The sequence below is a fragment of the Trachypithecus francoisi genome, unplaced genomic scaffold (genome assembly GCF_009764315.1).
Source record: "Trachypithecus francoisi isolate TF-2019V2 unplaced genomic scaffold, Tfra_2.0 Lachesis_group7, whole genome shotgun sequence".
NCBI classification, from domain to species: Eukaryota; Metazoa; Chordata; class Mammalia; order Primates; family Cercopithecidae; genus Trachypithecus; species Trachypithecus francoisi.
In genome coordinates, this window is record NW_022681472.1 from 7,177,749 (window position 1) to 7,198,703 (window position 20,955).

The window sequence follows — 20,955 nt, forward strand, 5'->3', positions numbered from 1 at the left end:
TTCACAGAGGCCAGTAAGGTGCTGGCCAGCACAGCAAGTATGGCTAAATGCAGTCATGATGGCCTGCAGTAGGGACAGGAACTTGCCTCTGGGTCAGAGTTGAGTTGAATTCTGACCCTGGTACTTATCTCTGGGCATCAAACAATGATTAGAGTTTACTCTCTCTAACCCTTGGTTGTCTCTTAGTGTAATGCTGATCATAAGAATTCTGTTGCAGTGTGGCCATGAAGCTTACAAGAGGGAATTCAGAGATGTACTCATTACCGTAGTGTTAAGATTGAGGAATACTGGAACATGTCTGGATGCTGGCATGCATCTCAATCTTACCTCATTCTTATTTTCTGTCCTCCAGATGAAACTACATCTGACAGGTGATGAGATAGATCCTGTTGGTTAGAGCATCTACACGGTCGAGAGGTCTACACGGGGCTCACTTATTTCTAAATGTGCAAGTCAGTGAGTCCTGCTATTGTCCTCATTAGAGAAGGACTATCCACAATAGAATTATTTTTGTAAAAATAGTGACAAGGGACTTGCCTTGCTTTAATCAAACACATCTGAGGTGGAATCCTGGCTGCATTGTTTCCTAGTTTTATGGTCTTGAGCAAGTTACTAACTTTGCTAAACACTAGTTTCCTCATCAGTTTAATTGTGTATGGTGATATTTGCTTGATACATTTTGTGAGATGAAGTATACAAAACATCATTGATTGTGTCTGACAGCGTGGATAGTTATTAGCCAATTAAATCTGCTTGCTTTATAATTATCTGCTGAATAATGAGAGGAAATAGCAGGGCACTTTTCCCAGACCACAATAAAATGAATGTAATGTGTGAAAAGAGATGTAGAAAACATTAGTTTTTACAAATATTAATAAAATACTTATGTACCATAACAAGTTAATTTTTGAAACTTTTTCTAATGGGGCAAATCAAAAAATATTCACCCCCTTCTTTTTATTCGTGTCCTTGGTTCCAGCAGAAAGGTTTTAGTCTTATGTCTGAAGGCCTCAGGACTTTTCATGGGATAGTAATGATAGTCTGTATACACTGGCCTGAAAATGGTTGCAGCAACACTCCTTACCAGTTTTTATTTGTACCATACCCCACACACACAGCACTGAACACAATTTTCTTGCCCTGATGTATGAAATGTTAATCGTCTGAATTGCTGGAACAAATGATCTGCAGTGAAAATCTGATCTTGTCATTCTCTGATTTTAAATTTTTCTTTCACATGCTGACGTCTGTGGAAGTTACAACTCTTTAGTGTGCCAGTCTACAATATGACCTCCTCCTCTTCCCACTCACCTGGGCTTTGGCCTCTCATCTTCTCACTTCTCACCAATTTTTCAGTGCTTTAAATATGTGAAGCTGCTGCCTTGATGATTGCCATACTTTTGCCAATGCTGTTGTCACTGCCTGCGGCACCTGTTCTCAAACTTGCCCTGCTGAATCAGAAGCAGTATTCTTTCTGGAAATCCAGGTTTGTTAGGTAACCCTCACATGGTTTCCATAGGAGCCTGTGTGTACCCAAACCAAAATACCCATCACTTATTTCATTGTCTCCCATGAGGCTGAACTCCCACAGGAGTAAGGAAGTGGGCCCGGCATAAACGTGTTCCAAGTAAACATCTTTTTGATGAATGGATGACTCTTAGTCACCATTTCCAGTAAGACTGGTGCTCTTCTTATGACTCGTTGTTGACAGAGTTGTAGACACTACTCGTTGGTATAAAATCCTAATCAGAGGCCAGGTATGGTGGCTCATGCCTATAATCCCAGCACTTTGAGAGGCTGAGGCGGGTGGATCACCTGAGGTCTGGAGTTCAAGACCAGCCTGACCAAGGTGGTGAAATCCCGTCTCTACTAAATACAAAAAATTAGCTGGGCATGATGGTGCATGCCCGTACTCCCAGCTACTTCGGAGCCTGAGGCAGGAGAATTGCTTGAACCTGGGAGGTGGAGATTGCAACGAGCTGAGATTGTGCCATTGCACTCTAGCCTGGGCAACAAGAGTGAAACTCTATCTCAGAAAAAAAAAAAACATCCCAATCAGGACAAGATGCACATGCTTGGCTAAGGATAACCTAAGAGCCTGACTGAGCAGATTTGCATTTTGTGATCCATTTTATGTGCGTCTTCAACATGTGAGTGTGGTGACTAAATGAAAGCTATATTATGCATTAATGGTTATGTTTTGGCTCCTGGTAAATGAAGGTCTCCCAAGTACAACTCTGACTTTCCTCTTTGGACCCAGACTTCCCTTCAGTCAATTTGGCTTCATTACATGTGTTAAACAGATTTTTTTTTTTAAACCAGATCAAATGTAGGTGGAAACTTATTCCAGAGATGTATGAATCTGGGCAGAAACTGAAAAATTAAATTAGGATGACTATTTGACATTAGATAGAAAGAACACATAAGCAGAAGAGGTGCTATCAAGAATTTATTATCATTTTTCTTTAATTCAAGTTTCTTTAATTTTAGCTTATATGAATCTAGAGATATACTCTGTATCCAAAGTAATTTTGGAATCAGGAGGGTGGGCCCTCTATCTTGCCACCTATTAGATCTGAGTGAATTTGCTGCTACTCCTAGCAAAGGTCTTCCTTATGTCAAAGCATTCCCTCTTCTGGAGGTGAATGCCACATCAAAGGCAGTGACAGCTTGTCAACTGGCCAAAAGTCCTGTCCACTTTAAGGCAAGCAGGCCAGCTGTCAGAACAGAAATGTCTCCGAATGACTGGCAGGCTCAAGTGCACTCTGGGGACCTCACCAGGGCTCGTTCTGGACAGCGGATTCCATGGGAAGGGGATACTAGTCTCTAGATAACAGCCTGAGAAAGATCACATCAAAACTCGTTATCAGTTTTTATTTCCTACCATACACCAAATGTACAGCACTGAACACAATTTTGTTGCTTTGATGTAAGAAATATTAAGTGTTTGGAGAAACAGTATACAAACAAACTACCTCAAATAAAAAAATGCATACATCATTGCCTTTTTGTTGTTTACAAAAGACCAATTTACAGTATTGATCATTAACATAGTTGAAAAGAAAACAAATTCAGTGCACATTACAAAACACCTCAAGTACAAAGTAGGCAAATAAATATAAACATACTTCACAAAACATCCTGCTCAAACTATGCCAACACAAATAAATTAACCTGAAGTCATAGTAAATCATAGTAATAAATATGTAGGTTGGTAAGAGATTTCTTTTAAATTAAATAAAATATATAACAAACTTGTTAAAATATTTAGCAAATTAAACGTTTGTCTTTGTAATAAGTGAACTCATTTGTATGCATCCATGAAGTACTGTATAGCAAAATGTTTGTGAGTACATAACTGTAATAGAAAATTTTGTTTGGTATCCCATTTATAATAGATAGCACATATAGTAGCTCATTTTTTAAATTGATTTTTAAATAAACACCATTTCTACCTAAAACAGACAGTTCATCTTCACTAAACTAAGATTCAAGAGTTCAAATGAACTCCAAACCAAACATAAGCCTCACTTAATGCATAACAATGACCACAATTTCATGGGAGTGGAATTATTGTTGAGTATTGTTTTTCATTTGTGCAGGTAACAGTAATAACAGTGGAATATATCAAGCCTGTGAATGCCATCACGTTCCATCTAAATATCCATGAGGTTAATAAAAAATAAACACTTTTGTTTATAGCACAGAAAATTAAGCCCACACTAAGTTCGTGTGTACATTTACACAGAGGCACGTCTGCACATGAAATGTGTGTGCACACCAAAAAGGCAGTTTAGCTGGTTGTCTATACCTTTTCCTTAAAAAAAATAAATATAAAAAAACTTTTGAAACAATGCTTAACTACTTTACAATCCCTGAAATAGACATTGCCTTTACTATAGCAACTATGAGACTCTGACCCATTCAGAAATTCAAGATTGTGGGCTCAATTCAAAGTGTGGATGAGTGTGTGTGTGTGTGTCTGTGTGTGAGTATGCCTGTGTGTGTGAGTGTGTGTGTATACTTTGTAGTACTTGAAGGTCTATGGCAAGATTTCTGTCAAATTGAATGTTGTCTTGTTTCCTATGGAGGGTGAGACCCAAGTTGCCAGTGTTTGAAGTAATCACTCAGATTGGAGTAACATTTCTTCATGTGTTACTGTATTTTCCATTCCTTTCCAGTCAACCCAGTAAGATAAATGCTATTTCAGGGGCTATGGTATCTACAAAATTTTTCATTTGGATGTGTTTGTATTTGCTAAGTACAAATCTACACCAATATTGTCACTTGTATATTGTACCAACATATGGCAGGAAAGCCTGGCTGGTCACACCAAGTCTTATTTTTCATCTTGGGAAACGAGTTGCCAACGATCTGATACGACTTGAAAAACAAACAGATAAATCTGCATCACTAAAAAAGCTTATGTTTCTTTAAAACATTTCAAATAAATAATTCATATTAACGAAAACCGTCCAGCCAAGTCGAATACTTTGCTGATTGCTATATTTAATTATTGCTAACAAATTCTGAGCAGGCTGTTTTCCAGCATCCTGTGCTTTTGTGAGTGCGGATTCCCCACTAGTGGGCGCCATTTGTCTTCTTATTCCTTGTGTGCAGCTCACCTTACCACAAACTCATTTATAAATACAAAAACCAGTGAAAGGTGGGGGAAGAAGTGTGCAATAAAAATCAAACTCAACTATAGTGCAGTCCTTAGACAAGGATTTCCTTCACCCTTTCCTGTTTCCTCATTAAAACCCAGCAAGAAAGATGACTTGAGAATAGCATTTCTATTTAAATCCTATTGGAAAATAAATTAATAACACACTTGTAAAAATATGGCAGACTTCAAAATGCAGTTAAAAGATAAAAAACTCTTCAATTAGTAATAAATAAATTATAAAAATGTCACATTTATTTTACATATACTTTACAAAAAAAGAGTACAATGAAGAAATAAAAGAAAATCATATGAAAATAAATAAGATCTAATAATTGACTGCATTGCTTTTAATCCAAGAAGTCTATCATAGTTTTTCTTTCCTTTTTATATCAGCTGGGGAAAATAAAATTAGTGCAATGTTGCAATTGTAAATGCAGTACGGCAACCTCCATGCCTTAGCAGTACACGAACCACTAACAGATCCATCTGGAGTTTGCTGCTGTTGGTAATTTCTGTTGCCCGGCAGTGCTGTGATCCTACACATGGATACCCTTCACTGCCTGTTTGATACTTTCCAGTAGAGCTTTGCATTCCGGGGAATAGTCCCGTTCCAGATTGCTGTACATGTCTGTGAGTGTATTTACATATGCTTCAAAATTCTGCTCACTGATAGGTCCCTAAATGGAGACAAAACACATTGACCCAATCACAGTGGTTCAGGCTGAGGGAAAAGAAGGACCCAGTGACATCGAAGACCTGTGATCCGGGAGTCGGGAGGGAAGGCAAGGGTGCATATGGCTGCCGGAGTTGCAGGAGATGGAGAGAGATGGAGTGTGTGCGGGATTCATCTGTTCACTCTTAATTCGGGAGACAAATGTGACTGGTTTGTACAGTATTTGGGGTTGATATGGAGCACATAAAGTATATGTCTGGCTGTGGACTCGGACTCCACAAAACTTTTCTACTTCTCTTGGGAGGCAGTCTCAGCCTTGACTGCACATGCCTTACACAACAGAGGCTCCTGTTTGTGGAAGGTGAATAATTGTGAGGCTGGGAAGGGTTGCTTGTACTAAATGGTGCCTTTAACAGCACTGGGTAGAAACTTAAGGAATTTAAATTTGAGCAAGTTACTCAGTAACAGTTGTGATGGAAAATTTTCCTCCTCCGTCCTCTGACCCTTTGAACCTGTTTCTCTCCTGTGGCATCATTGCACACTTTTTACATTTCTCAGTCTTTGCAGGCAGAATATCAATTTCACAAAGTTTAAATTTATTCATCCCCTATTCTTTTTTTTTTTTTTGAGACAGAGTCTCGCACTGTAGCCCAGACTGGAGTGCAGTGGTGTGATCTCAGCTCACTGCAATCTCCGCCTCCCAGGTTCAAGCGATTCTCCTGCCTCAGCCTCCCAAGTAGCTGGGATTACAGGCGTGCACCACCACACCTGGTTAATTTTTGTATTTTTAGTAGAGATGGGATTTCACCATGTTGGCCAGGCTGGTCTCAAACACTTGACCTCAGGTGATCCACCCGCCTCGGCCTCCCAAAGTGCTGAGATTACAGGCGTGAGCCACTGTACTTGGCCTCCCTGTTCTTTTTGTATGTTTTGGTCTCTCCTTTACCCAGTGTGATGCTTTAAGGAGAGCACAGGCTGGATATGTGTAAATTTCACACAAATGTGAAACGGAATGAATGTCACAAAGGGCACGTTACTCAGTCATTTCTGTTGCCACCATTTTCCCTCCTTTTTAAAAACACATGGCGTGAGACTTACTTTGCAAGGTGCTTGGAAGAAAGGACATTTAAATGTCAAAGTATAGTGCTATTGTTGCTATTTAAGGAAATAAGCTTTCTAAATTTGAAGCTATTTGGTTGTGCTCTGCTCAGCAAAGCGCTGATCTAAATTATTAGTATTGTCCAATCGTGATTCTCTGTCCCCTCCTCTTTCCTGCCTTTGCTGTGCCTTGTGTTTCTTGGAGAGTCAGGGAATGGGATGGGGACCCAGGAAGCACAGTGGATAAAGGCCACTCTGCAGGGCCGGGCCCACTTACCTTGTGTTAGCTTTGGAAACTTGATCAAATTAAGTAAACTCTCTGAGCCCTGATTTCCTCAGCTATGGAATGGGAATACTAATGCTCGCTCTTTGGTGCTTTTGTAACATTTTGTGTGATCAGCCCTAAAAATCACCACTGGAGTGCTCTGTGTGGTGAGTACACAAGGCACAAGTTAACTTGTGTAGTACCTATTTTTTATGGCAGTGGTGAAGAAGAAAATACTAAGGAATGCATGTTCAAAGTATGATTTATGCTATGTTAATAAATAACATTACAATGATTTTGAATAATTATCTTAATCCTTACCATAGTGGCATCATTTATTTTGGTTTGTGTTCATTATTACATTATTGATTTTTTGGCAGGTAGGAGTCAAGAAACATATTTGGAATTGTTTAAGATAAGAACTCCATGCTAAGAACTTGGGTAAAATTGAGGGGCTTAATGTTTCAACCAAAATCAATTATATTTCTTCATCACATTGCTGCTTCCGTAAATAATTTCATATATAAAATTGGCATCTTTGGAAAAATTATTCTAAAAATTTAGGTTCTGAGGAAATTAAAAGCATTCAGCAATGTAGTCTTTCCTCCAAATATTTGCCTGTATTTAAGAATATGTAAAAGAAGCTAATTTTCTATGAATTCCAAATACAGTCATGCAATGTATAACAACATCTGTCAATGATAGACTGAATATATGATGGTAGTCCCATAAGATAACAATAGCATATTTTTATGGTTTAGATATGGTTTTCCATGTTCAGATACACAAATACTAGTAATTGCCTAAAATGTTCAGTACACTAACATGCTGCTCCGGTGGGTAACCTCAGAGCAGTAGACTGTACCATATAGCCTGGGTGTGCAGTAAGTAAAGTAGGGTCTGTCATCTGGGTTTGCAGAAGTTCACTGTATGATGTTCACACAGTGCCAAAATTGCCTAAGGGACACATTTCTTAGAATGTGTGCCCATTATTAAGTGTTGGAGGACTATAGTTGCATACCTGAAAGAGATGCTTCAATTTTGAAAACGAGGATTCCTTGCTCATTTTTTTGTTGTTGTTTGTTTTTATTTTATATGAGGAGAACTGAAGTAGGTTCTTCATACTTCCATATGAAGAAAGCACCTAGTCCATTGGGAATTGAACATTTTTGATTACAGTTCTTGAGTTGGGTGGATAATGAAAATAGTGGTCTCAGATTTTATAAGATATGGAATCTTCTACTTGGAAATACATTTTCACTGAGGGAGTTTTGCCCATTCAACTTTCACATGACGTTATGAACCGAGCTTTAAAAAAATCTTTGATTTTAAATGACTTTGGCTTCTAAAAAATTCTTGGCCTTAATATAATTTAAATAAATGTATCTACCATGTTCCCAGAGAGGGAGATTACTCCAAGCCAGACTGTGATGGAGTGTGGTCACTCTGTGACTGCTCACAGGTCTCCTCAAAGCTCAGTCGTGGCAACCCTGTCACTAAATGCATGATGACACTGCAAATGCTTGTAATGGAACAGCAAAGTTCTGGCCTTGAACTTACCATCTGTGGAAGCTGGATGTCAGCAAGGCTTGAAATGAGAGCTTGGCTCAGACCCGCCAGCTCTTTTAGCAGACTTTCATTGTTCTGTTCTATGAGTTTGTTCTCCTCCTCTATCGTCTTTAAGTTGCTCTCCATGGACGTGATCTACAACAGAAATAACTTAGGAATGTGAGTAGTGGAGTTTGGAAGGAGCACAAAAGGTTTCTCCCTGAAAGAAAACGCACCAAGTGAATCTGAACACTAAGAGATGCATGCATGCAACTTCTCAGCGTGAAGCTGCAGCCCCATTGGATTGTTTGAAGTGCTGGAATCAAATCCCCAAATTTTCATTTTTAGCCCAGACTTCCTCAGGAATTGTGAAACTTCTCCATGTGGCTATATGATGAATATCTCAAACTCAACATGCTTAAAGCAAACTTTGCTATTTTCCCCAAACCTGCTCCATCCGCTGTCTCCCTTTTCCAGCCAGCAGCAACTCAACTTAAGTACAGATCCCCCATGACTCTTTCTTTCATACCTCTCCTCCACTGGCGCCTCCTTCAAAATATCCAGGATGGGACCACTGTCCCCTCTACACTGCTGCCCCTGGGCCCAGTCACCAGTGTGACTATGCTGTCTTCTTGTGGGTGACTCTGTGTCTGCCATTACCCCATCTAATCTCTTCTCAGCCTTTCCTCAACACAGCCACCAAGATGAGCCTCTTAAAATGCAAGTCAGCATGTCAATCAGAGAGGATGATGTTACTCGCTGGGTCAAAACTGTGCTACAGTTCTGCATACATTCAGAATAAAAAACAAGGTCTTTAAAATGGCCTAAGATGCCCCATGTGAGCTGCCCTGTTGCATCTGAGACTGTTCTCCTGTGACCTGCCCCACCCAGCTCACTCACCTGCGACCACATTTCTCTTTGCTGTTTCTCAAATCCCCAGACCTTCTCATGATGAGCGCTTTTGCGCTTGCGGGGTTTCTTCTGTCTGAAACACTCTCCATACCTGTTTGGCCAACTCCCTCACTCCTCAAATCTTTGCGGATGCCTTTCTTCTCCTGGGCAGCTGGTGGTCCTATTAACTATTGAAATACAGCCACTCACCCAGCCCCCTGCCATTCTAGCATACAACATAATTGATCATTTATGACTTTTTTGTTTATTGTCGCTTCCTCCTTCTAGACGATAAGTCTCAGGAGGGCAGAGGCCTTTGTGTTCTTTGCTAATGGTTTTCTAGAGGAATTCCCATGATTTCTAGACAAAAGTATCAATCTGTGGACCAGATGGCCATTAATTGATGATGGCAACAATGGTCACTCTGGGTAAGGAAACCAAAATTTCAGATGGATTAAAACCCTTTGTCTTAAGCTGTTGTGTGAGGACTTCCAAGAGATCCGGTAATCACGGTGGTATAAAAATCCCCTGCAGGGAAAGGGAGAAAGATACTCAGTCCTATTCTCTGTCTCATTCTTTTGCTGCTAACTTGTTGCAAGAGAGTTATGATTCGTGTTTTAAAAATCTTGGACTGAACTGTTAATTTCCAGGGGATGAGGCAGACATCACAAAGAAGAATGCAGAATTGAGAAATTACTTGGGCTTTTAGGTAAAGAATTTGATCAAGAAAATGTTCAGTAAGATCTGTTTCTAATAAATACTTACACATTCAGAGGTGTTCCAAAAACATTAAATGAAAAAGTTGCTATATTTTACTTGAATTTTGAATGAAACCAAGGATTCTTACCTTTTCATCACATTTTTTTTCTAATGCACTATGTGCTCCACCAGACTGTTTGATTATAGGATAATCTGCCTTGTTTGCTTATGAAACCTTTGATGCCACCAGGACGAAAACAGGAGACAGCTTGCCCACAGCTACTGAATAAATGGTAACCTGGGGTGATCCAGCTATTCAGAATTTTACAATAATTATGGAGTCTAGAAACACTCAGCATATTGACTCTAAGATATATTTTCACACAAGCTTTAAAAAGTTCAATGTTTTGTTTCCACCAAAGATTAAGGATCATGAATTACTTTTTTTTTTTACCTGGGTCTGAAGTTTCATCATATCTGCTTCAATTTTAAGGTTGGATTCATTCAGTTCCTTTATTTCTTCATCCAAATGCCTAATTTCTTCATCACTCTCTATTCCTGTAAAGAGTAAGACTACCTTAGTTCAAACTGAAAACTGTTAACAATTGAGTCATATGTTTAATATGTGATTTGCTACTTGAAAATGAGACTTCCATTTGAAGTGTTTTTACCAAAACAATGCATATCCAGGATTCTGAAAAAGTGGATAAGAGAAATTGCACATTTAATTTCTCGGTAAGAAAGAAAAGAGAGAGTAGAGAAGTGCCACCGTTGCATGTAGCTCAGTTATGTCCCAGGGGTGCTACCAGGCGTGTTTGTATATGTGTCTTCAATTACATCTCACCGCACCCTACAGCGAGACTCACTCCATTATAGCCTCCTCACATATAAAGACACCAAGCCCAGAGAGGTTAATTGAGGCCTCAGAAATCACTGACAGAAGTTAAATAACCTGCCCAAGTTCAAATTAAGAGGCAGAGCTGGGATTAAACCTCAAAGCCCTTGCATTCCCTTATTCAAAATGCTGTAAGGACAGTTTTATGACGAGTAATTAAATATCTGTTTAGTTGAGTTAGACCTTAGGAACCATGACTGGAGGCAGAGCTCCGGGGCTGCTGGCAGGTGAATTAGAGTCCAGAGACACATTGGCAGAGTCTTCCACATGGACATGGATGAGGAAAATGTAATTTAGGGGGAAGGACATCAGCTTGGGAGTTTGAATCCTGTTCTTGAACATGGGCAACTTACTTATCTTCTTTGTGCTTCAGTTTCTTCTTCTGTAAAATAGGCATGATATCTACACTGTGAGAATGAATGCAATAAAATGTAGAGTGCTAAACATGCCACAGGCTCTCAATGAATGGTGGTTACTTCCCATGATTACTTTGTAGGAGTATGACTACATTTGAAAGGTTTCAAGGACCCAGGGAAGGTAGTTAATATTAAGGATGCGAGAGCAGGATTGGAGGTAATTTTATCTCCTAGAAGAATGAGTCTGGGCCGGGCGCGGTGGCTCAAGCCTGTAATCCCAGCACTTTGGGAGGCCGAGACGGGCGGATCACGAGGTCAGGAGATCGAGACCATCCTGGCTAACACGGTGAAACCCCGTCTCTACTAAAAATACAAAAAAACTAGCCGGGCGAGGTGGCGGCGCCTGTAGTCCCAGCTACTCAGGAGGCTGAGGCGGGAGAATGGCGTAAACCCGGGAGGCGGAGCTTGCAGTGAGCTGAGATCCGGCCACTGCACTCCAGCCCGGGCGACAGAGCAAGACTCCGTCTCAAAAAAAAAAAAAAAAAAAAAAAAAAAAAAAAAGAATGAGTCTGAACCAGAGTGACAATGAAGAGGGACATGTGAACTTCCACAGTGAGACTTCATAGGAGCAATTTCATGAGAGCAGGATAAAGGGTACTTGGCCTGACAATTGGTTTGAAAGAGATCTGGGCTCTTATACTTTGCTAGGGTGACTACTTTGGGAAATAATCCATTACCTCCTGAAGGTGGATGCTCACATTCTCTATGATCCTCCAATTTCTTCCTTAGGTACACACCCAAAACAAATGGTTGTACACAGGAAGCATGCATAAGGTGTACGCAGCAGTATTGCTCGCCAAAAGCAAAACTTGAAAGGAGGCCACATGCCCACCAAAAACAACATGGGTGACTCTTAGTAATTTAGTGGGAAGAGAAAAAAGTAAGCCGAAAGTTACATCACATACAGCATGATAAAACAGATGGCTATTCTGTGGGTACTTACTCTTTATTAAAAGTAACTACTTGATAAAGTGAGCCATGGATGGACCAATGAAGAGAGTGTATCATAAGATTGATATAACTCTGGGCTCTAAGATTTAATGAAAAAAGGAAAACAAACCAACATATAAGACTTAGGTATCTTAGTAGCTAGACCGGTCTGAATATGAGTCAACAGTATGACATGGCTACTAAGAAAACAACCAACATTTTATTTATCCTACTGCAAGTTTCAGCTCCCCAGTCTGCCTTATCATAGAGACAGCTCTACAGTTGCCCACCTGCTCTGGCAGAAGCAAGCAGTTGGGATCGATTCCTCTCTTCTCTCGCCCCCTACCTCCAGCCCTCACAAGTCCTGCAAATTCTGCCTATAGATTAGGTCATACAGTTGCAGGTGGGCAACTGTAGAGCTGTCTCTATGATAAGGCAGACTGGGGGGCTGAAACTTGCAGTAGGATAAATAAAATGTTGGTTGTTTTCTTAGTAGCCATGTCATACTGTTGACTCATATTCAGACGAGTCTAGCTACTAAAATACCTAAGTCTTATATGTTGGTTTGTTTTCCTTTTTTCATTAAATCTTAGAGCCCAGAGTTGTATCAATCTTATGATACACTCTCTTCATTGGTCCATGCATGGCTCACTTTATCAAGTAGTTACTTTTAATAAAGAGTAAGTACCCACAGACCATACTCATGGAACTATAGTATCTGGGACTCAGGATTCATTCTGCACTGTCCGGCTGTGTCTGGAGAATTGCACTGCATCTTGGAGCACCGTACTTTACCGGTTGGTGCACTGGTACAGGAATCTCCTCTCAGACAATTGACGGGTAAGAGCTGGGGAAGAAAGGACTGAAATATCCGGATCCTCAATGAAACAGGTATTTGGAGTGTTATCAACACCTGAAATTTTTCTGATTTGAGCAATTGAAAACTTCTATTGCTATAAATTTCTTTGACATGTTGTTTTTCTTTTCTGTCTTTTTACAGTAAAATTCCACCTCAAAGAATGCTATTTTCTTACATAATATCTGGTGAGGCAGACAAAAACCAAGGAGATGCTTGTAAAACATGAAGTGCTCTGAAGGAAGCACAGAGGGTGCTGGGGAGCCCTTCACTGGAGAAGATGCACTCCTTTCAAGACTTTCAAGATCAGAAGGAGGCAGGCCTGTGAAAAACCAGCCAGGAGTTGAGCATCCAAGAGGAGGGAGGAAGTCCAGAGCCCAAAGTGGGAAGGGAGTGGGTGCCCCATGGACAGCAAGACAGTGAATGGTGGGAGCAGGCCATGGGGACATCCTGGGAGCTTAGGTTTATTCCAAGTGCAACAGGAGCCAGGGAAGAGTTTTAGGTAGGGGAGCTGGGATGATCGAGTTGACTTTTCACAAACGTAATTTGGAGTTTTGAGTAGAGGATAGATTGGAGAAGAGACAGAGCAGAAGCCTGAAGACCCATGGGGAGATGATTGCTGGAGTCCTGGCTGGGTATAGGGAAGTGAGGCCAAGAGAAGGAGACAGACTCAAGATCTAATCTATAGGCAGAATTTGCAGGACTTGTGAGGGCTGGAGGTAGGGGGCGAGAGAAGAGAGGAATCGACCCCGACTGCTTGTTTCTGCCAGAGCAGGTGGGCAACTGTAGAGCTGTCTCTATGATAAGGCAGACTGGGGAGCTGAAACTTGTAGTAGGATAAATAAAAGTTCAATTTTGGCTAAGTTATGAGTGCTTGTGAGAAGACTGTTTTAAGTGACAGCCTGGATTCTTGGTTCTGGGATTACGTTAGGATTATGTTTCCCTGAGGGCCAATGTTCCTGAAGACACCCCAGACTCCTAATCAAGATGGGGCCATTTGGAAGATGCCTGGAGCTTGTGAGGGAAGATCATAAGATGAGATCTCAAAAAAGAAACAGTGTCATGGGATCTAATATGTAACAGGCTCCCCATACATGCTCATAGAATTAATCAATGAAGGAATTAATGTTTTTATTATAATTTCTGGGATCTGGAGAGCTATTTTAGCCACAGGATAAATGCAACCAATTTCTTTGTAATGTTTCCTGTTAACATATCACTTTATCTGCTTCCACTGAGTCACTTATCTGTCAAACTTCTCTCCATCCACACAGTCTTTAAAAACCTTTGGATTTCACTCTGCACTTCTGAATATTAACTCATATGATCCTCATTTAAAAACCATGAGATAGAAGCATTTATTACCTCAAAGTATGGATGGGAAACCAAGGTACAAAGTAAGTGGTACAGGGGGGATTCAAACATAAGCTCTCCGGTTCCAAAATATGTTCTTTTAACCATGAAAATGCTATCTTTATTCATAGATGTTTCATCTGTTTTGGAAGTATCAGTAAAATGTGTGCCCTGATGTTTACAGACATACTTCTAGTAGGGTGTTGGACTAGCTAGGTATGGCTGATGATCAAGGAAACCATATAAACTATCCACTAAATTATTATTATTATTATTATTATTATTGAGACAGAGTCTCACTCTGTCACCAGGCTGGAGTCCAGTAGCATGATCTTGGCTCACTGCAACCTCTGCCTCCCAGGTTCAAGCAATTCTCCTGCCTCAGCCTACTGAGTAGCTGGAACTACAGGCGTGTGCCACCATGCCCAGCTAATATTTTTATTTTTAGTAAAGACAGAGTTTCACCATGTTGGCCAGGATGGTCTCCATCTCTTGACCTTGTGATTCACCCACCTTGCCTCCTAAAGTGCTGGGATTACAGGCGTAAGCCACTGCGCCTAGCCTCCACTAAATATTTTACTTAACTCTTCAGAGACTTTGATTCTTTATATAATTCATCTATGTAAAAGCAAGAGATTATGCTTTCTTTTGTTTAATAATTCTAATGTTTAGTTGGTACTAATCTGTGCCTAATTTGCATATTTGGGGATTATGTCATATATTATATTTTCTTTATATTCTGTATAATTATGCAAGTTATGTATATACCTGTATAGAGCAGGTATTCTCAACTTATAAGAGGCTTTAAGTCCTATAGTTATGTTTTTTCATATTATACAAATGAAGCAATTCTATCATATTTCAAACAAATTCTATTATATTTCTTGAGTGAACTTTTATTTATTTATTTATTTATTTTGAGATGGAGTCTCACTCTGTTGCCCAAGCTGGAATGCAGTGGTTCGATCTCGGCTCACTGCAACCTCTGCCCTCTGAGTTCAAGCTATTCTCCCACCTCATCCTCCTGAGTAGCTGGGATTACAGGCGCCTGCCACAGCACCTGGCTAATGGTTTTTTTTTTTGTTTGTTTTGTTTTATTTTTCTATTTCTTTTTTTTTTTTTTTTGTATTTTTAGTAGAGACGGGGTTTTACCATGTTGTCCAGTCTGGTCTTGAACTCCTGACCTCGTGATCCACCCTCCTCGGCCTGCCAAAGTTCTGGGATTACAGGTGTGAGCCACTGCGCCCAGCTGAACTTTTATTTTCAAATTGGGTTTACACAACAAAATTGTACCTTTATTTTATTTAGGGGAAAATGAATTAATGTAAATTAGGCTATTTAGTTACTAAAAGAGTGAGGAGAGTTAACATCCAGAAAGAAATGATATATAACAATGTTTAGGACACACTATTTTGTCACATGAGAAGAGCTAGATGGAGCTCCTAAATGCAAGACCATATATATAGACCAATTATCATAACTTCTGCTTGTTTCTACAAAGCACAGAAGGACTGGCATTCTCTCTTATACAGACGGCCTAATTTTATTATCAAGGACTAGTAAAGGTCTTTAAAAATTAACATGGCAATTTAATTACGGCAAGGATGGAGAACTAAGGATCAATTATTCTAAAATTAATGTACACATTTTTTGACATAGACTCTCCATGTTTAAACTGACTTGTGCATAATATTCCCCCAAAATATTATCTAATTCAACTAATTGCATGAATGATTTGTACCTAGTTTAAATTAATATAGTATGCTAAAGTTAAAGCCATATGCACTTTATATTTCATTGCAATTTGATTTGATATTTTTAATGTCTGAAGGTGTGTTCATTTACATCTACTTTAAAGATCATCCAGAGAACAGTCATTGCGGCCTCACTTTAAGGTAAGGGATCATGAGGCACAGCATTGTTAGAGAAGGCCCCCAAATCACTTTAGGTCCTTCTCGACCTTCAACGAACCACGGACCTGAATTCAGGTGGACTTTTTCTCATGCAAAGTCATGGTAAGTTCTTAAGCTTTACAGAGCATCAGCCTCTACTTTCTTGGATTGTAAAACGTGTACTTTTCCAGTTAGTTACCTGTCCACATAGAATGACTGCACCCTGACACTTGTCAATGGGTTCAATCCAGCTCGCTGCTGCTCTATATTTTTTGAAAGCTCAGTTGAAGATGCTACAGTATAGGGACCCTTTGAAGTGTATGTGCTCAGCCCTGCTGCTCCTGGGTCTCTGTGCAAGTCTTTTGTGGGTTCCGACAGACCACCTGCTGCTGGCCCCCTGCAAAGCTCCATCACAATTTGATATAATGACGCCAGAGAACTGTTTTGTTTTTATCTTTGTTAGGAGTGGCCTTGTAATTTATATTCTGTTTAGAGTATGGATGGTATTGGTGTTCTCCTAATGAGAACTCATAGGAAATATTTTCTTCATGCACTGGGTTCCAGAAGGAGTTTTGCTCTGAATTTACTTACTACCACATGATTCACATGGCGATTATAGCTTTCTTCTGTTGTTGACTTCTAAAAGGCAAGGTCAAATTTGCGATCCTTATTTACCCAGTGAGAAACGACTCTTCACACACGTCTTAGTGTCCTCAGGCTTGCTCCGTCTTGCATTCTTATCTTCAACTTTCCTTTGTCTCATTTTTGAATTAATTTTTTTTGTTTTGTTTTGAGACAGAGTCTCACTCTGTTGCCCAGGCTGGAGTGCAGTGGTGCTTTCTTGGCTCACTGCAACCTCTGCCTCCAGGGTTCAAGCAATTTCCTGCCTCAGCCTCCCGAGTAGCTGGGACTACAGGTGCGTGCCGCCACACCCGGATAATTTTTTTGTATTTTTAGTAGAGATAGGGTTTCCCCATGTTGGCTAGTATGGTCTTGATCTCCTGACTTTGTGATCTGCCCATCTCGGCCTCCCAAAGTGCTGGGATTATAGGCGTGAGCCACTGCACCTGGCCTAATTAAATTTTTAACTAGCATTAAAAAAAAAAGTTCATGTAGCTTTGCAGTCCTTATCCTTTAAATACTATTTGAAATGGGACGATAAATAAATACACATTAAATTGTCCCAATTTCACTGCATATGTACTTAGAGGTATTTAGGGAATGGGGAGTATTTCCAAGGAGGAGTCAGAACATCTAGGGAAAAGCTCTTTTACTGAGCATGTGAATGTTGGAAAGACGGGAGGAGGCAGGCCTGTCCCTGGCAGCCGGGGCTTTATTCCTCCTCTGCGTGTACACTCCCCTCCTTCGGCGCTTAGCGGTGAGGACCCACGGAGGGAGAGCACCCCCGCCAAGAACCGCTTTAAATAAAGCAGATGAAGCCCTCGGAGGGAAACAGTAGGAACTCTAGTGCTTTCCCTCCCTTAGATACCGCATATCTTCTTTTTAAAAATCACACACACAAGTTAAAAAGATTGAGCATTGCTTTCAGGGAAAGTAACAACAGTGAAAGTCCCCAGCTCAATTCTAGTCATGTGCCAAAGATGCCATCAAATGAAGTCTCCAGAGCAAAATAATTGCTCTGCCATTGTTTCTCAAATGCTTTGGAATGATCTTTGATGGAAAACAACACAGGCCCCAGATAATGCTGATTAGAAATCTCAAGAAATGCATTCAAGAATCAAAGGAAAATTGGAGGATCCAAACAGAGAACTCAGGAGCTGTATCTCTGAACTTGGAAAGCGGATTGACACTGAGGAAATATCTAGGGAAATGTAGACTTAGGTTAAGATCTGGATGCTAAATCCAAACCTTCCAGAATCTCTATAAAAATATCATGTTGAGCACAGAAGAACACAATTGAAGGATTCAAATACAGATGCCAGAAATTGCTTCCTGAATTTTTATAGCGGATTTATAAGAGAAAAATGTGCACATACACACACACACGTACACACAAACACACACGAGAGAGAGAACATACACGTGAGAGAGACTGAAGGACACAGCTTCCACTAGTGTATCTTTGTTGCTGTTGTTTTGTTTAGAGATAGGTTCTCTTGCTGTTGCCCAGGCTGGAGTACAGTGGCACTATCATATCTTACTACATCGGCCTCGATCCTGGGCTCCTGGTCTCATCTCAGCTTCCAGAGTAACTGTGACTACAGGTGTGCAGCACCACACTGGGCTATTTTTTTTTTTTTTTTTTTTTTTTAAGAGATGCGGTCTGGCTGTGTTGCCCAGGCTGGTCACAAACTCCTGACCTCAAGCGATCCTCTATACTTGGCCTCCCAAAGTGCTGGGATTACGGGCATGAACTGGCATGCCCTGCCAACCACCAGTGTATCTTAATCCATCATACCCCACAGCCTGACTTTCTCTGTTGGAGATCACTCCTTATTTAAAAATAAGGAAGACACCAAAAAATTGTTTTTTAAACAAGGTTATAATTTTAGTTCAAATCTGAGGAAACCTTTTTTCTTGTACATTAAAATTACGCTTCCCATCTAGTGAATACTTTGACACACGAAACCCTTTAGGGAGCCAGGGTCTACACCCTGGAGGAGGTGGTGACAGCCAGCCCTGTGCTCTTACCCCCAGTTGCTTTGAGCTTGATGGTCATGAGTTCTTCAGAAACCTTGCCCTTTTTGATAGCTTGTGCATTGAGAGGACATCCAGACAAGCTGTGAAATAGAAATTGTACTAATGTATGAGATGTATATTATTTCTTATAAGCATTAAGATGTTTTATTCACAACCTACTATTTCTGTTTTTGCTGCCGATTAATTACATTATAACCCATAGTCTCTTTGTAGAGAGTAATGAATACACACCCATTAAAGCAAAGGCAAAGTGTCCTCAAATAATGTAAAATGTTTTGCTTTCTTTCCTTAAATCAAGGTACAAATAGTTACTGATGACACACAATTATTATTTAATTTATTTTGTTAAATTGTTATTCATCTGCATTTAAGTAAGTTCTTTTGTTTAGTAGTGGTTACTTTATTTTCTGTAAATGTGAAATTGTACATGCATATTATGAATAAGAATTGTTCCCAATTAGTCAAAATTCCATGAGTAATAAAGCAGAATCTAGTTCTTCCTGCCTTTATGTAAAATGTTCCTTGATCTTTATAGAATTACTCAAATTAATCCAAGCCAAAATAAAGCCCTATCCCACGCCCCCATGGCAAATTCAGTTTGGTTATGGGAAAGTTTTAAATTTTTTTCTTTAACTTTTACAACATTTTTCATTAAAAAAAAAAATCTCTACCCTGGAAGGAGAATAAGAGGAGCCGCCACAAGTGTATTCAGAGGCAATCACTGCAGAGGCAGTCTATTACACTGCAGTGATGTTTCTAACCCTTTCCATTTAGCAGTGGCACTCTTCAGCAGGGTTTCTTTCCTTTAATGTCATCTGTTTTATTTAAATTGCACCAGCATGATAAATGACAACATTGAAGAAAACTTGTTTTTCATCATTTATGATCAGATAATTTTGTTGTTCTATCCAGCCATTAATTCTTTTGCAATCTTGCTGTGTTTTCGTAGAAACAATTTTTAGATCAAAATAGTGATGCTCATAATCAGTCATTTAAAGTCTTTTTTTCTGCAGAAAGTTAGTTACAACTCATCTATAAAGCAATCATTTCACCCTGAAGCTTGGGACATTTGGCAGAGTGAAAGAAAATATTTCTGAAGCAAAGCCCTTAAAAAATGTGTGCTTAATTACTGTATTTTTTCAAGAAACTAATTATTCTACACTGAGTCTATGAAATATGAAAAATAATAGACATATGCTATTACATATATAGAAAAGGGTATGCAGTTTGCCTAATTTGATAAGCTATACATCTTTCTACACAGAAAAAGAAAATAATGAAAAGCACAAACTCAACTTGGAAACTGTGTCTTCTATTTTCAGAAGCTTCTCACTGTCAATTGTGGCCTATAAAAGTTTCATTATCTGTTTTACGGGGAGTTTGCACGTCTGTCTTGTTTTATGTCACATATTGTATTCTGAGAAAATAATCATGAATATTTATTTGGCAAACTGGATATTCAAAGGTGACCTTTAGTAAGTCCATTTGTAACATAATGGATATTAATATCTCATTAGAACTTCTCTGATCCTCACCCTTAAAGGATTTACTCTGTTCAGACAACATGCCGGAAAACTTTCAGGGTGACACAGTGTTGTGGAAAAGTTAATGAAGCGTCCATCCATAATTACATGACTTAGAAGCAAAGAATATAGTTATGAAAGAGAGGCTTTGCTTCCAAAATGCCACTTGATTTTGTATCTTCCAATGTAGAGTTTTCATATCTTCCAGAATGTAAAATGAATCTTAAATTAAGAAAAAAAAAATGGGCAGGAAAAGCATTTTAGAAGTTCTTTTTCCTTTTGAAGGCAGATGTTAAGAGGCTGAGGTATTTGGCTCCATATTGGAACGGCAGAAAAAAAATGTGCCTTCTATGGTTTTGACCAAAATTATCATTCTATTATGACATAGTGAGGGATTTTTTTTTTTTTTTTTTTTTGAGGTAGAGTCTCACTAAGTCACCCACGCTGAAGTGCACTGGTACAATTTGGCTCACTGCAACCTCCACCTCCTGGGCTCAAGCAATTTTCCTGCCTCAGCCTCCTGAGTAGCTGGGATCATAGGTGCGCACCACCACACCTGGCTAATTTTTGTATTTTTAGTAGAGACAGG

At 39.6% G+C, this 20,955-nt stretch overlaps 1 protein-coding gene and 1 long non-coding RNA gene across 3 annotated transcripts in view; one reads left to right on the forward strand and one right to left on the reverse strand.

The window, feature by feature from the left end:
• Positions 1-2,858: 2,858 nt before the first annotated feature.
• The window catches only part of ST18 (ST18 C2H2C-type zinc finger transcription factor), a 146,438-nt gene continuing 128,341 nt past the window's right edge, over positions 2,859-20,955 (reverse strand). For both annotated transcript variants that reach the window (XM_033203630.1, XM_033203629.1), the window contains 4 exons: positions 18,835-18,923; positions 10,295-10,398; positions 8,263-8,406; positions 2,859-5,343 (listed from right to left, as the gene is read on the reverse strand). In XM_033203630.1, coding sequence (XP_033059521.1) covers positions 5,203-5,343; positions 8,263-8,406; positions 10,295-10,398; positions 18,835-18,923 — 478 coding nt within the window. In that variant the 3' untranslated portion in view covers positions 2,859-5,202. The remainder of the gene's footprint in view (positions 5,344-8,262; positions 8,407-10,294; positions 10,399-18,834; positions 18,924-20,955) is intronic.
• On the forward strand, positions 15,185-20,946 carry LOC117079610. Its single transcript, XR_004435513.1, has 3 exons — positions 15,185-15,227; positions 17,014-17,015; positions 20,802-20,946. It is a non-coding gene; the product is annotated as an uncharacterized LOC117079610 (long non-coding RNA).